Genomic DNA, 17,333 nt, shown 5'->3' on the forward strand with positions numbered 1-17,333 from the left:
ATGCTAATCACATCCCTCCTATGCCTTCCTTCTTTACCAAGTTTTGAGGATCTTCGCACGAAGTTATTACAGTATGAAGTTACCATTCGAGGAGAAGAGATGCACTCCAGCCACCATGATGTATTGGTTACAGGGATGATGACAGGACGAGGATGTGGAGGCTTTCGAGGTGGACGTAAACAGGGAAGGAATAGTCAAGGAGGACGAGGATTGTTGCCCACGCCCAACGTGTCACCTAATTCTTTCTCAGGGAATCAAAGCTCCAGAAACATACCGACATGTTTTCAATGCAACAAAAGGCGGCACATCAAAGCTAACTGTTGGTAAATCCACTGAACAAGGAAAAATTCAATGGTGCAGGATCCTCTCACAGAGGAAGAATAGGAGAAGACTCGAAGGATGAAAAGGATAATGTGAAGAATCTTCTGATATCTGCTCTTTCAAGTTTAAGCTTCAAGCAGAATGAGCAAGGAACCTGGTACATTGATTCTGGGGCTGCAGCACATGTGATAGGTGATGTCGGTAAGATTTTAAAACTTGTTCCTTATCGTGGAAAATTTCATATTAAAACTGAAGATGGTACTCTTCACTCTATATCTCATACTGGAAATGTTAACCTTTCACTCCTTAGTTCTTCTCTAAATTTGTCCAATGTCTATCATTCTCCAAGTATTGTCAAGAACATTGTCTCTGTCTCTAAACTTGTTGATGATACTAATTCTTCCGTTGAATTCACTTCTTCTTCTGTATGTGTCAAGGATCTTCTCACGAAGAAGACGCTCGTTGAAGGAAAACGACAAGGAAACATGTATATCCTCAAGGAACTTCCTTCTTCTGTTCGTGGTGCTTCATCAAATTCATCCATCATTCAGTCAGTCCAGCCATTGTCGTCCAAAGATTGTTTTAGCTTATCTCAGTGTAATAAGCCAGAGATTTGGCATCGTCGTTTGGGTCATTGTAATGGTTCCTTCATTAAGAAACTTGTGTCGAGTGGACTTGTTCCAGAGTCTAGTCCGAGTGTTGAGTCTGATACTTCACTTTGTTCCAGTTGTCAACTATGCAAGAGTCATGTTCTTCCTTTTAATTCAATAAATCAAAGAGCTTCAGTACCTTTTGAAATTGTGTATTATGATGTTTGGGGTCCTGCCCCACAATCTTCTTTATCCGGTAGTCGCTATTACGTAACCTTTATTGATAGCTACTCCAGATATACTTGGATTTATTTTATGAAACATAAATCTGAAGTGTTCAAACTTTTTCGTTCATTTTTCGCTTCAGTCTGTAATCAATTCTCGTCTAAAATTCAGCATTTCCAATGTGATGGAGGAGGTGAGTATCTATCAAAGGAATTTACTGAATTTCTCCAAGATAATGGAATAAGTCATCGTATATCTTGCCCACATACACTATAACAAAATGGTGTGACGGAAAGAAAACATGGGCACATTATGGAAAGTGCCTTGAGTATATTGCATGACACTCACGTTCCCGTGAGTTTGTGGACTGAGGCCTTCCACTCTGCTGTGTATATCATAAATCGTTTACCCATGACATTGCTAGAGAACCAATCCCCTTATTTTGCTCTTTTCAGGATTCAACCCGATTATAATGAATTGCGAGTGTTTGGTTGTATATGTTACGTCCATATTGATAGCTCTCAACGAAATAAGTTTCAGGACAAGGCATGTGTATGCAAGTTTGTGAGATATGCTGACCAATACAAAGGGTATCAATGCTATGACCCTATCACTCACCGCATCAAAGTCTCACGAAATGTTGTGTTTGATGAAACCATTGTTCAGGACTTAGGAAGTGTAGATGGACAAAACGAGGCCGTTGAGTGGTATCAGTCGTGGCTTGCCACTGAGTTGCTTAACCAGATAGAGACGTATGATGCTTCCCCGCGTCACACGTCATCTGTTGAACCGAGTGAGACCGACATTGAACCTCAGATGAAAGAATTGAGAAATGTGCAGGTTCCTAGCATGTCTACTTCAGATGCCGCAAAATTTCAAGGAATCGTCTATGTACGACGAAACAAGAATAATGATCAGCCAATTGATGTGCAGCCCAGACAAACTAGAAGAATTTGCCATCCTATTGAGAGATGAGTCAATTATAACAACTTCTCTACATATCTGCAATTATTTGTTTCTCATATTGAAAAGCAAGATGAACCCGTCAGTTTCTCGGATGCATACATGTCAATCAAGTAGATTGAGGCCATGAATCAGGAGATGGAAGCTTTGCATGAATGTGGAACTTGGGAGATTGTTCCTAGACCCTCAGACAAAAATGTTATAAGTTCTAAATGGGTCTATAAGATCAAGTATAAACCTGATGGATCCATTGAACGCTACAAGGCGAGACTTGTAGCCAAAGGCTTTACTCAGGAATACAGGCAAGACTATGATGAGACCTTTAGTCCTGTGGTCAAGATGGGAACAATTCGATTAATTTTATCTTTGTCGGTTCAGTATGGTTGGACTCTCAGTCAGCTTGATGTCAAAAATGCATTTTTGCATGGCAGTCTAAAAGAAGAAGTGTATATGGAGCAGCCTCCTGGTTATGCAGAACGCAGCCCCAACACTCATGTTTGTAAATTACGAAGAGCCATCTATGGACTAAAGCAGGCCTCTTGTTCTTGGTTCGATAGCTTCTCTGTCGAAGTTCAACGACATGGATTCATTCGATCTTACTGATGAGTTGTGGAGCCTGATTCATTGTTTTTGCCCTTGCAGGAAGGGGGTTCCGGGGGCTCCCCCCGCCACGGGTCCCATTGTGCGGTCAGCGGGCGGGGGTCCAGGGGGGGCGCCCCTGGCGGGGAGTTATAGGAGGGCAGCGCCCCCCCCCCCCCCCCCGAGAAGATTTTTTTTTTGGACTTATGTTTTGGGACCCAGTTTCTAGTGGATCAGACTCGATTTGGTTAGGGTTAGGGTTGTCGCCCTTGCCCTGTTTATATTCTCGCTTTTCTTTCCCCATCTTGTAACTGTTGGAAAAGAGTAATAAGATTTCTCTCTGGGCGGCCGTGGTTTTTTACTCTCTCTCGGATTTGAGGAGAGGTTTTTCCACATAAATCTGTGTTCTTGTGTTTTGTTTGATCGTTCTTGTTCTTTGTTTCTTTTTTTTGTTGTTTCTTGCTCGTGGTTTTCCTAACACTTACCTCGATCATTCCTTATTCATTTTTCGAGATCGTCAGGTCAGTACTTTACTCCTCATATATGTAGATGATATTATTATCACTGAAAATTTTGATGAACATATAGAAGCTATAAACGCTCTCTTGAGTCGAAAGTTTAAGATGAAAGATTTGGGGGTTCTGCGTTATTTCTTGGGAGTTGAAGTAGACCGACGAGATAGATATCTTTCATTAACTCAACACAAATATACCTCGGATTTCCTAGATAAGGCAGGTATGAAGGACTGTAAACCTCTGTCCACTCCTAGTATATTGAATCATAAGCTCAGTGCTCTAGATGGGGAGGCATATGGAGATCCCAGACAATATCGCAGCCTCGTGGGTATGCTTCAATATCTCACTTTCACTAGACCAAATATTGTCTACGCAGTGAATCAAGTCTCGCAATTCATGCATGATCCACGCACAGAACATATGAATGTTGTCAAGAGAATTCTTTGGTACTTAAAGGGAACACTTGGGGATGGCTTAGTTTATCATCAATCTAAGACTAAAGGAGAACAACATAGACTAATTGTGTATGCAGATGCCGATTGGGCTGGAGATCCAGATGACAGAAGGTCAGTGTCTGGCTATTGTGTTTTTATTGATGAAAACTTAATAGCATGGAGTAGCAAGAAACAGAGTGCAGTTGCACGATCCAGTACTGGGGCTGAGTATAGGTCTATGGCAACAACTACAGCAGAGGTTACATGGCTGAGACATCTTTTGGTAGAATTAGGAGAAACCATTCTACCCACTACTCTTTTGTGTGATAATCAGAGTGCCATCCAGATTTCCTTCAATCCCATTCATCACAGCCGTACAAAGCATATAGAGATTGATCAACATTTTATTCAGCAAAAAGTAGAAGACAAGGAAGTTGAAACTGTTATATTCGGACGGCTGATCAGGTGGCGGATTTGTTCACTAAAGGTCTTACCAACATATAATTTTGGTTCTTGAAGAGCAAGTTGTCCATGGTACATGACCATGCACAACTTGAGGGAGGATATTAAGACTGATTGGATCATTGTACCCATTATGGGTTTGGGTCTGGACTCGAAACTCATGTATTTATCTCAAAGTCATTATACTGTTTGTATTGGGTCTGGATCTAATATAACATAATGTAATATCCAGACCCAACCTGTTTTCAATATAAATATAACATATAGGGCATGATCCTGTGTGTTGAGGATCGTACCACTCGTTGCTGCAGCCTCTCTCTCTCTCTCTCTCTCTCTCTCTCTCTCTCTCTCTCTCTCTCTCTCTCTCTCTCTCTCTCTCTCTCTCTCTCTCTCTCTCTCAGGCGTCTTCTCCCTCCTTAGCATCAACCCAACGTCGGTGGATACATTCTTTCAAAAGGGACCTTGGATGATGGTTCGAGATATGTAAAGGAGTATGATAACCCACTAATTATTGTGGGTTCTACTGATGTTGACTGAACAAGTGACCCTGATATGAGAAGGTCCATATCCAGGTACTGTGCATTTCTTGGGAAAAACTTAATATCATAGAGTAGCGAAAAGAAAAGAAGCATTGTCAGGTCAAAGCACAGAGGTCGAGTGTCGTTTTAAGGTGACACTAGTAGCAGAAGTCACTTGGGTTAGGCATTTTCTTGTTTTAAGGCAGAGTACTGGAAGATCTGTCATATATTGTGATAATCAGAGTGCGATACAGATATCCATGAATCCTATACATCAAGGAAAAACAAAACATATTCAGATCGACCAGCACTTTACAAGGGAGAAGATTGAATATCAGGAAATAGAGGCACATTTTATTGGATCAAAAAATCAAGTGGTTGACATTTTTACTAAAGGAATTTCAAAGGCATGGTTTTGGTTTCTTAAAGGCAAGCTGTCCATGATAAAGAAGATATGTACAGTTTGAGGGAAGATGTAAGGAATGTCATTTATATTTCCTGTGTTAGAAGGGCACTATTGGGATTTGTTGTAACTTGTGTGCTTTAGTCATATTGTTTTGTTATTGAGGGTAGACTCACCTTCTGTCTAACCCTAATGTAATTGTTATATATGTTATTGAATGACAACAGAACCCACATCTCATAACGTGGGGATTGGCAGCACTATTATTGTCTTCCTTCCTTCCATCTCTCTCACGTCAAATCTGAACCAGGTGTGGCACAAATTGTTATGGCTTCACCATTAAAAATTATCCATTTGATGTGCCAGAACTATCACCGTACCATTTCTGTTGCTCATTCCTAATATTACATTATTTTTGTAAATGATTACAGATCAAAGGTAACTATTTGGTGGTTTGCAATTAATGTTCAAGTTTCAATTTAGCTATTCATGAGCAAAGCAACCTAGACAAAATATTTTCATATGGAATCCAAAAATATACATCTAAGATAGGAGAATAGTCACCCTATAATAACCTCAATTCTAATTTCATTTAAAGCAATTGGGTTACCTTCAGTGCCAGCAAGATGATGTTAGCAATGTTTGATATCCTGATTGCAAATTCTTGTTGTGCTTCCTCTCCTTGTTCTTGATCCTCATCAATGCCACCAATGCCATTTGATGTAAGTAATGAGTCAACTTCTTCAAATGATCTTAAGGTAGCAAACTGTCGCTCATAGTAATCTTTCTCACCTGACACCAGAGGTGGAATTTAAACATATTTCAGAATTCATAGATTGATCATGCTTAAAGAAGAAGCCTTACCATATACAAATCACACTTTAAAATGTCCAATGATATTGTACAGTTTAATTGGAATTAAAATATTTGTATAACATGGCTTATCCACACAACACTTGCTCTAATGTAAAATGTTAAACAGGTAAAATGTACCATATACTGGTTCTTGATCATCATTATCAAGAAAGCCAAATTTTTTGAAATGCGAAGAATTGAAAGACAAAAACAAATACTTCATCACTATTGCAGGTCTTTACCAACAATGATATGAATGATAACCATAACAATTATATTAGACAAAACTTGATTTAACATGTCCTTTACATTGGAAACAGGTAGGAAAAGATCAGACAGACAGGCAAGTATAAATGCATTACCATCAACCTTCTGGAACAAATAGCAAATTGTTTAATTTATTTTGGAATATGGTGTTCTTTCAATTAGGCCCATGTGGACTTTCAGAAAAATCATAGTGAGCAAATGTAAACTAACGAAGGAAGAGATACGTTGGCATACCCTCTGGCTTGACTCAACCAAACTGTACATATTAATTTGTAACTCTACCACACATACACAAACACACAAATATCTTAGGTGCTCCTTTTTCCAGTCATTTTAGCCCAAATATCACACAGGAAAAGAATAACAAGGTGCAGACGGCCCTTCCCTAACCAAACCCATTATCACAAATGCCAGCTTTCTAAAAAAGATGAACCACTATTAGGGCTGCAAACAGATCAGGCAAGGCTGCAGTTTAGGTTGGTCTGGATCTGTATCCATCATAACAGGAACTCTTGTTAGGCATGGGCAAGCTATAGTAACCCCTACTGGATTCAGGTCAAATCAACTGTAAGCTATTACAATCCAAAGAAGATGATCTAGTACTGGAGTTACAAGGTTCATCCTATTTTTTCATATAAAAAATATAATCTATTTTATGTCACACAGATAATTCACTTAACATGCGAATTCCATGTCAACACAACACGACACTCAGACATGCTAGGACAATTCATGGACACAATCAAACCAGTGGCGGATACAATTAACATTGTGTTATAACTTTATCTATTCCCATTTATGATCTCAATTACTTACTTTGTATTCACCTGTGATCTTTCTCTCTTGAAATTTGTTATTAATTACATTACATTTCAATTTTAACTTAGTTTTATGATTTAATATTTTTAATTATAGTGATTTAGAATTGTCATTCAAGAGTTTTCACTTGAGATGATATTCATGTTTTATTTCTCTTGCATTCATATCCACATGATATAGATTCTACTACTATCAAACTTTTAAATTTGGGTTATGGCTCATAATGCCAATGCTAGTCTCAGTCTGAGAGTTGAATACAACCAATTTGGCCCCATAACCTCATTCAATCCACCCATGCCATGATCTCCATCCACCAATGGCCCAATTCAGCCAGACTTGGCTCCAACCAGGGTTAAAAGTGTTGACTGCAAATGGTGGACAAAATCAATGTTGTCCGTATCGTAGCATATCGTACGATACACTACGATATGTATCGTTACTTTTTAGAAAAATATTTTAATTTTTTTTTAAAATTTATGATTTTTTACGATACAATAAGTATCTTATTTTGGGCCCGACCAATACGGGGTATGATATGATACTTATAACCTTGGACAAAACTAAAACTTAAATCAATGGATGTGACAAATGTTCCAAATACACACAAGGGCATGGACTCATTTGTCATTTGTGAACATAGGTGACACAGATTTCTCTAGCATTTACAACTTTGATGTAAAAAACAGTTTAATATGGATAACAGATATGAAATAAGGGGGCATCCATCAGAATACTTGAGAAAATGCAAGGAAATGTCACTAAACCTTGGTCATCTGTTTATTAACAACATTTATAACCTAAAAACATTTAGACAAAACCAAAATAATAAAAAGAAAAAGTAAAAAATGACTTTTATACAGAGACATGCTGCTGTTTATTGCAGCATGTAAAGTGGAGGAAGATCAGGATATACTAGGATCATGTGAAATAACCTCATAATGCAGTTACTAAAGCGGAAAAGGATTAGGATACTATGACTCTATCTTATTCCTGAGGATATAAAACTGATTTTTTGTTATAAGTCAATATTTATTACTCCGATTTTCCCCTTTTCTAAGCTAGTCCCTATAAACATACTCCTGTGTGCCATATGGACACTTCACTGGGCATGTGTGTCTCATGTCGACACAATGCAGTACCTAACACAACACTGGAGACACTTTAGGGACACAGTCAGACCAATATGACCGGGTCAACACTGTGTCCCTAACTTCATATATTTCTTTTTATGATCTCAACTGTTCATTTTGTATTTAGTTGTGTGATTTTTCTTTTAAAATTTGTCATTCTTATCTGTACATAGCTCCCATGTTGTGCCAAGCTTGTCAATGTTGTCTCCATGTGACAGATACTTCCTTTTTTATGAGGCATGCATTTGCATAATGCCAAATGCCATTCATTAACACATCCAACATGGATGATGCACTAAGTACGTATCCAAGCTTCAAAGATTGGAGTGCATGTGTGTGTGTGACAACAACACCCAAAACCATTGGCGAAATAGTTCATTAACACATTTCAGCCAAAGCTCAATAGTATGTTTCCTCTTTATTTACTGATGATAATATAGCATAAACACATTTTTATTTAAGTAGACATGCTTATTAATAGGAATTTTCCTGCTCATTGTCAACTGCAAGACACAAAACCATTGACACAATAGTTCATTAACACATTTCTGTGAAAGCTCAATAGAATGTTTCCTCTTTATTTACTGTTGATAACATAGTATAAACACATTTCATTTAAGTAGACATGCTTATTAATAGGAATTCTCTCACTCATTAAAACACGTGTGCAGGTACACACACACATGCTAAGTGGACTGTTTGTGTAACATAGCTTGGCCAATGGCAATGCACTTAATTTCCTTGATGTTTTCCATTTATAAGTTTAGAGAAGAATGTCAACTGAAAGGTGATGGAAAGATCAGTGGGATGCTCAATGCAGCAATGGAGACAAAATGGTTCACAGGCATCGTTCCCTGAATATTCGCCCTCTATGAGTACAAGTTCCTTGGTACCAACACAGTGTGTATGTCGATGTAGAAAGATTTTCTCAAAATTGTTAGGTAGATGACTCTAATTGTTTAATATAAGATAACAAGAAGGGGCAAAAACAGAGCTCCATGGGCCCAAAGCACAGGCTTGTCTCTTAAAAATCTCCATAAGGACTTGGGTGTCGCCATAAAAAAAACCTAAAACAACTGAAACAAGGTCTTAAACAAATAGCAACTTCGGCAGAAGATGGTCAAATTTTCAAGGCATCAGTTCCAATTACTTGCTGAAAGCAAGTAAATTTACAGAATTGAAGAGCTACAACATATTTTCACTTACAGAGTTCATCTTTCCCTCTCTATCACAAATTCAATCACACGCTGCACACATGTGGGATCACCATTCCCGTGCCAACATCTGTTTCAAGGATATCTGGGCAAAAATCGCGTGCAACGGAAAACAATACCACAGTCATGCACACGAATTTTAAACCAGAAAGCCAATGCCGCCAATATGATTCGGTCCTATCAATACTTCTTTGTTCAAAAGAGCAGCACCTTACGCTGCTTATTAAGATGGGAAAAAGAAAAAAAGAAAAACCGAAGTACAAGAATCTGGGGATTGCAGGAACAGATTAGGCAAATCGTGAACTCATGAATCAGTGAATTTTTGTCCCATGCAGATCAGAAACCCAAAAAATATATTCAGTTTTCCTCTTCTGAAATTCTCTCAGTTACAGAACTAAACATGAATCGTAGCGAACATTCCTCTACATAGCGCATGGTGAAGGTGAACCCAACAAAAGCATTTCACTCCATAAAGCCCATCACCGCAACACACGAGAGCAGATCAAGTGATCTGCCAAATCACTTTTAGAAAGTGATTTGGCATCCTCACCGTCCACAATGTACACAAGGACCGTGAGGTCCTTTGGGATGAAGCAATGGACGGTGAAGATGTCAAATCACTTTCCTAGAGTGATTTGACAGATCACCTGATCTGCTCTCCCAACACACTTCCACACACACACACCCCACACACACACCGATCTCCCCAGAAAAAAACCTGAACGAATAATATTTCTTTATACGAAATTGCCATTTTCTAGCAAAAGAAACCCACAAACGCGAAAAGGAGCAAGAACCCAACAAAGAAAAAGATGATTCTATACGATCCGTTGACATCACATGCAGCTTAAAAAAAAAGAAACAGAGGCCTAGACGACGCAAAACAATTCAAAACCAAAGCTCACCTTTGATCAGACCCTTAGTTCTCGACAAATCGATGTGAAACGGCTGTTCCGGATCGAGAGCGCACCTCACCTTCTCCGGCAACTTCCTGATAAACTCCCCCCTTATGGAATTCAAAATATTCCTACGACTGGACCGGTTCTTTCCATGAGAGTCACCCAGAACACTTCCAGATTCGCACCCACCAATCAATGGTGTTCTTGATTCTTCCATTCTCAAACACCACAAGCAAAAAAGAAAATCCTCAACCGCAATCCTTTTCTGTTATCCTTCGTTTATCAACTACAAGATATCGCCTCGTCCTCCCGAACACGACGGGCTGCGATGAGTGGAAAGGGGGATGATGGGTTGTGGTCAATGGGCAGAAAAATATCAGCTGGGGTCCCGGCATGGATAGCGTCGTGCGTGTTTTGATACGTTTGAACCCGATTTACGCGAGCAAGCCGAGCTTTCACCGTACGGAATGGTGGCATTCCGATGGTTTCACTGGAAGTGGGGGTGGTAGACTGGTGGTTAGTGAGGAGGTTTTTGTTTAGTTTTGCAGGATAAAATATGTACATTTTGTATTTTTTTTCGATTAAGATCCTGTCTAGAATTTAACCAACCGTCGCCTTCACCCACTAAGTCATATATTCTATAATCTACCCTTTTTCTTTTTTTCATTCATTAATATATTTGTTGTAGATCTAATTAGGGTGTCAATGGGTCTGACTTTCACCGGATCCATGTGGGTCCAGACCTGCATTTGATTTTATGGTGCTGCTACTGGGTTTGGACCTGGGTTCACTTGAACCTATCTAACATGTTGACACCCAAATATATTGGTTAACTTTCTAAGCGCAAATATGTTTGTTAATTATCTAACCCACATATAGGTCCAGCCTTGGATTCAGTTTTTATATATCGGTTCGAGTTTAGACCTATATCATACTCAGATCTCATTGAATTCGGTTGGAAAATCAGACCCTCTAATATAGGATCCACCAAGAAAAATTGTACCTACTGATTTTTATTTTAAATTTGTGAAAAATGAGTTGGGTTACCTTAAATATGTTTATCCTGGATCTGACCCACTTTTGACCAAATCTTATGCAAAACTGAAATATGAGAAAATCCGTTTTGGACCTACTTTTGATCCGTTTCAATCACTTGTAAGTTCTTAAAATATAAGGATGAGTAAACTCCCACCGAGTGTATGGGTGTCTTTGACTGGTGGTTTCCACAAGGGCTTGGGTGTTAATGACCCCATCCAATTGAGCTTGGATAGGGTTTTCAGGTTGTTTTTTAAAAATTTGACCCTACAAATGTGTTCTGCATGATCGATTTACTAGGCAATCATACTTGGATCATGTTTTTTGAGAAAAAATGGTTTTTTAAGCATTGATTATTTTTTAAAATTGTAGACCGTTGATATTTTAATCTTATAAAAACTTAACTTGGTGTTGGAATCAGACGATCCAAAAGTTGAATCCAACAAAATCAAGCATGTAGCTTTGTAGGCATGGGGTAGGTACAAAAAAGTGTTAGGCACCTGCCCCTTGCACGAGATATGTATAATATGGTTTATTTACTAAATTAGAAGGTTTCATCATATCTAATGTACCAAAAAATTCAATTTAGGTGTACCCTTAAATTTATGGGCACATTTAAAAGCAAGAAAATGGTAGAAAAAGTGGCGTTCCAAAAGAGAGAAATTTTTTGAAAGCAATCTTTTTCTAAAAAGTTTGATTTTTGATAGGAAAATTTCCGCCACTTGGGGGGTGTGAGGGAATTTTTTCTATCATTTTTTTTTTGCATTCACCTCATTCCACGGGATTGCCACAATAAAAGCTTCTTCCTGTCCACCACCATTTTCAAATCTCTCTCTCTCTCTTGGGCATGGTCGACCACCTTCATTTCTCATATATATATATATATATATATATATATATTTATTGAAAACTTCCAAGATAGTCATGGTGCTAAATAAAACATGTTATTGAATTTTTTATGTTTTTCAAAATTTTGACCATACATGTACATATGTGATATATGCTTGTTTTTATAGGAATCACTTCTTGGGGTATTTAACTCAGATGCATAGATAGGTTTTTATAAGGTTTTAAAAAATCAATGGCCTACAATTTTTATAAAGTTTTTAGGCTCCAAATACCATTTTTCTATCCAAAATGTATGATCCAAGTGTTGATTTAGAGTAAATCAATCATGTTGAACACATTTATAAGCCCTAATTTTGAAAAAAACATAAAAAATCTATTAGCATGAGTCATTTAGCACCATGCCCATTTTGTAGATTTGTATTTCTTATATATATATATATATATATCTTCAAACAGGTCAAAAGTCCGATACAAATCGGATGCATTTTGTGCTACTGATCGTGCGCTCAATGGCACAAATTTTTTTGTGCTAACACTTTTTAGCGGCAGTCCAAAAACATGCTAAGTCTTTTTTTTTATGCACGGCAAGCAACCGCGCGTTCAAGCTCTTTCGACAATACTGTGTTTCGTGTATGTGTGTGTGTGTATATATATATATATATGAGAGAGAGAGAGCTAAACATATTAGGCTCCATTTTCTTGTTCCGCACATAGTTTGATGTGTTTTATGATAGATTTGAACCATTAGATATGTTTAGCATGCTCAATTTAGTGAGAATCAACTCTTGAATTATATTTTTTTGACAAAAAATAGTCCTTTTATGAGTAAGGAAAAATTGATGCCTCCATAGCCATTGGTTTTGGATCACCGAAAAAACTTGTATACAGGTTAGATTCTAGTGATACAAAAGCCGGTTTCCACTAAACAAAACCTATGGATCACATCTATGGTGTTAGATGTGAGAAAAAGTATAAAAAAACTATGATTTTGAAGGGGGCAAAACAAGAAAGTGTCAAAAACCAACACATTATATATATATATATATATATATATATATATATATATATATATATATATATATATAGAACCACCTTTCTTTAAGAACCACCCACCAACATATTTAGATCTCTCTCTCTCTCTCTCTGGCATGGTTGACCACCTCTCTCTATGTATATGGCCCAACCACCTTTCTATGGAAGGGGGGGGGGTGATCTTCTCTCTCTCTACAAGAGGGGTTGATTGACCCTCTTTCTCACTTTCTCATTTTTTCACAATTTCTCACTCTGTTTTTTCATGGTACAAAGCTAAAACTTTTCATTTAAAAAAGTTTTTGTATTAAAACCTCTCATTGGCAACTTTTTTTTTGTTGCAATGAGAGTTTTTTTTCTTCTAAATGTGCCCTATGAGATTGTGAAAAAATCAATAGCTCATAATTCACTAAGACAGTGGTGGTTTAAAAATTATATAAAATTTTCATGTTAAAATCAACTTTAACAAATAATAAATAATAAATAATAAATAATAAATAATAATTAGAACATGCTAAACAGGAAGCAGATTAGGTCACGCTGAGCATGAGTTTTTTTTGCTCATGCCAACATAGTGGCCGTCCGTTTTGTATTTTGAAAAGTTAAAAACAGTTATATGCTACGTGGCATTCATCCAAAATGCAAAGAACAGTTATATGCAACAGAACAGTTAAAAATTCATTTAGAACATGCCAAACCCCAACGCCAATTATCCTAATAAAAAATGAGGCGCAAGTTTGGACGCATCCATTCACAGAGGAAATGGAGCGGGTTGAGATTTCAGAAGAGTCGGGTCAGTTGCACGGTTGCACCCACATTGCATATTTTTAATATCCTGCTGGGCCTGCCAGCTGTAGGGCCCAAGAGCAAATACAGTGAAAGCAGGTGCAGCGATACGTTAAAGTAGGGGTGTCAATGGGTCGGGTTTGGTTCGGACCCAGGTGGTACTAGACTTGGACCCAGTTTTTGGGTATAGTATCTGGTCTACTATAATAAAAACCATACCCGGACCCGATAAAAACTACATGAACCAGACTTAGAACATATCCAGTAAAACCATATTTTTTTGTCATTTTTACATTGAATATTGCAGGTCTTAATCAGAACTCGGGTCGGGTCCGAATCTGGTATAAATTTTCACAAACTATACCCGGGTTCATGTATTAATTGAATCTTCGAGTCCAGACTCAAGTCCTAATCGGGTCTTATTATTTATCACCATGCCCGGACCCTATAGGATTTGGTTTGGGTCGGGTCCCGGTAAACCAAGTCTGTTGACACCCCTACCTTTAAGTGTGCAATGTGATTGCACCTGATCTGCTGTGATCTATCTAACATTTGCTAGACTTATTTGAACCCCGCTATGCTTGAGAACATGTAAGCTTGAGGTTACCCGAAAAATGACCCAAAATTCAAGTGAGTCACATTTAGGCATGAGATTTCAAATGGAAGATTTGATCTCTCTGTAAAAAAGAGGAGTGAGGGAAAAAAATCTTAAGTATGAGAACGGATGTGGAGAAGGTCTGCGGTGATCGTGAAATCTCAAACGCAAGCGTTTGATGTGCTGATGCGTCCCATTCTTGCTGTTTAAAATAAAACAGCAGAGAACAAATCGGTCCCCACTGAAACTGCAGGACGCTTTGTTCTGCTCATTCAAACGTTGTACACACCACGCATGCCCCCCCAAAGGTAGGGGTGGCAATCAGGTCGGGTTGGCGGGTCAACATACCTCAACACGAACCCAACCCGTTTATTAAACGTGTCGGCTGTGGCAAACACGAACCCAACCCATTTATTAAACGGGTAACCCGACACGACATGGTTAACCCGTTTAATAAACAAGTCGGGTCGGGTAAACAGGTTGGCAGGTTAGTGGGTGGGTCGGGTTCGGGTAAACGGGTTGACTCACCCGCCTAACCCGTTTATTAAACGGGTCAGCCAGGTTGGCATACTCCTAATACGAACCCCATCCGTTTAATAAACGGGTTAGATGGGTCGACCCATTTATGACACGAACCCGTTTAAGTCAAACCCAAACCCGGCTAAGAAGCGGGTTGGCAGGTCGTGTCAGATTTTGCCACCCCTACCCAAAGGGGTTTAACATAGTGGGATGGGGCCTAGGCTACTAGGCCGCTAGGTAGGCAGTCTAGGTTCAAATCTCACGAGGGTTACCCCTTGCGCAAGCTGAAGCATGATGACTTTTTGAGGGTAAGGAGTAAGCTCACCCAGTTTTTAGATAGTGATCACCGTGCGCTACTAGGTCTCTGATCTTGGGGGCGGTTTCTCGGTGTAAATATATAAAAATACAGCGATCTACGGTTTCTTAAGTTGAAAACCCTAGCCGTAACAAATCGACGGATTTGAGGGTCAAGGCTTACCGTTTTCATGGAGTATAGTAGCCATCAAAGAAGACTAAAAAAGTGAGAAAGGCTCAAGACTGACATGACACAAGAGTGTCTTTTTTTTTTTCTCATGAACGTTAAAGGAAGACGTCAAAACACATTCATTTGTTGATTTATCACTCCCGTGAACGGTTAACGAGCCTTATTCATTTGTTGACTATGTCATGCATCATAAAACACGATGTTTAAATTTATAACGATGTATGAAACTTATGCACGTAGTCTTTGTTCCAAGTACGCACCTGATGGAATATCGTCCTCTCAAACAGCAGGATTGAATGGGTTGCACCCACCATCCCATTATGAGATTGTGGTAGAACATGCCATTTGGGCATTACATCTGGGGATGTCAATGGGTCGGATGTAATCAGGCATTCCACCCGAATCCAAATTCAATTAGTTAGATTCAGTACTGAGTTTTAAATTTTAGTCCAAATTAGAATTTGACTAAAATCAGAATACATTAATTATGTGTTAATATCATATTTTGAGCTAGGTGGATCTGGATTCAGTTTTATCTGATCTCATCCGACTCTAAATCCAAATCTGATTAGGTTGGGCAGAGTAATGTCTAAATCTGACCCGTTTACATCCCTAATCACATTCATAGCGAGTTAGCGACAAAATGTTTTAAACTGTAAATGTTAGCAACTAAATTATCAGGAGAAATTGCATTTTTTATATTTTTATGTTTTTGTCAATAAAACATCGACAACTATAAACAAATTAAAAAACACCGTGGGGTCACCTGCGTTGCCAGCAGGGTGGTTGTGAAGGTGTTGAGTTGAAGTCCCAAGATCAAACCCTACTGGCACACGGTTGTGTCCATAGCTTTCAGAGGTGGGCCAAGTAAGGCAGGATGGTTGTCAGGGCCCACCTCAGGTTTTCCCTCAAATAGGGTTCCTCGTCATAGAAAATAATAATAATAAACAAATTTTTAAAAAAAAAACTAGAGTTTATGAAGAAATAAAAATAAAAATATAATTACATGTTTTTTTTTTTACAAAAAATAGCTATCAAAGATGTAAACATCGTGACCAAAACGTGATATTTAAAAAAATAGGCGATACTTGAAAATATCGTGAACGGTTTATATCAGCATGTAAAAAATCGTGATATTTTCAAAATATCAGCGATGTTCGTAGGCTCGTAGCACAGAATTATGAAGCATTCTCGCCATAGGTCTAAAAAGGAGAGAATCATTCAGCAGCCAACACGTGATAACGAGCCAAGAAATTACCAGCATTTCAAGCTAATTCAAGGAAAAGGAAGAAGGACCGCACCTTTCGAACGGTCAGCGCCGGAATCACGCCGGAATTTGCAGGGGTCAAGCTCGTAATTTTGCTTCCGACTGGCCGGAAACTTGTGGAAGAATCTGTCCCTCGCCCTCCACAAGCAGTCCTCGCCGTCGCGATCGTCCTCTATCCTCAGAAGCAACGCCTTCTCGCTACCGTCCGACATCGCTTCCCCCGTCCCTCGACGGACTCCGGCGACGCTCGGACAATTTTGAATCTCGCGGAAAGAAGAAACACGGAGAGAGAGAGAGAGAGGTTAAACCTGGTTATGTGACACGATTCAATGAGCATCGCATGGGGCCCACACCAACAGATTCCGAGTCCCACATGAGATGCTGTCACGTGATTGGCTGCGTCATATCGGCGATTCCCGATTCGCAACTGAATGATAGAGAGAGAAGCAATATTGTCAGTATCGGTATCGGCCTTGAATCGTTGGGCTGACGATTCAGCTACGTCGGCCGGCCGATACGGATAGCTGAATCGTTCTGTATCGGCTACAAAATAATAAAAAATATTACGTGTCAAT

General features: G+C 38.8%; 1 protein-coding gene across 2 annotated transcripts in view; it reads right to left on the reverse strand.

Annotated features, from left to right (window-relative positions):
* Positions 1–17,056, reverse strand: part of LOC149816571 (metal tolerance protein 4-like) — a 49,645-nt gene extending 32,589 nt beyond the window's left edge. The window contains exons 1-2 of one of the 2 annotated variants that reach the window (XM_089988176.1): positions 16,793–17,056; positions 5,621–5,802 (exon numbers count right to left, since the gene is read on the reverse strand). In XM_089988176.1, coding sequence (XP_089844302.1) covers positions 5,621–5,802; positions 16,793–16,970 — 360 coding nt within the window. In that variant the 5' untranslated portion in view covers positions 16,971–17,056. Of the gene's footprint in view, positions 1–5,620; positions 5,803–10,200; positions 10,586–16,792 lie in introns of those variants that run through there. The other variant, XM_089988175.1, reaches the window with a different exon arrangement.
* Between the last annotated feature and the right edge of the window lie 277 nt (positions 17,057–17,333).

This window comes from Nuphar pumila, chromosome 14 (assembly GCF_984573655.1).
Source record: "Nuphar pumila chromosome 14, dmNupPumi1.hap1.1, whole genome shotgun sequence".
In the NCBI taxonomy this organism is placed as follows: domain Eukaryota; kingdom Viridiplantae; phylum Streptophyta; class Magnoliopsida; order Nymphaeales; family Nymphaeaceae; genus Nuphar; species Nuphar pumila.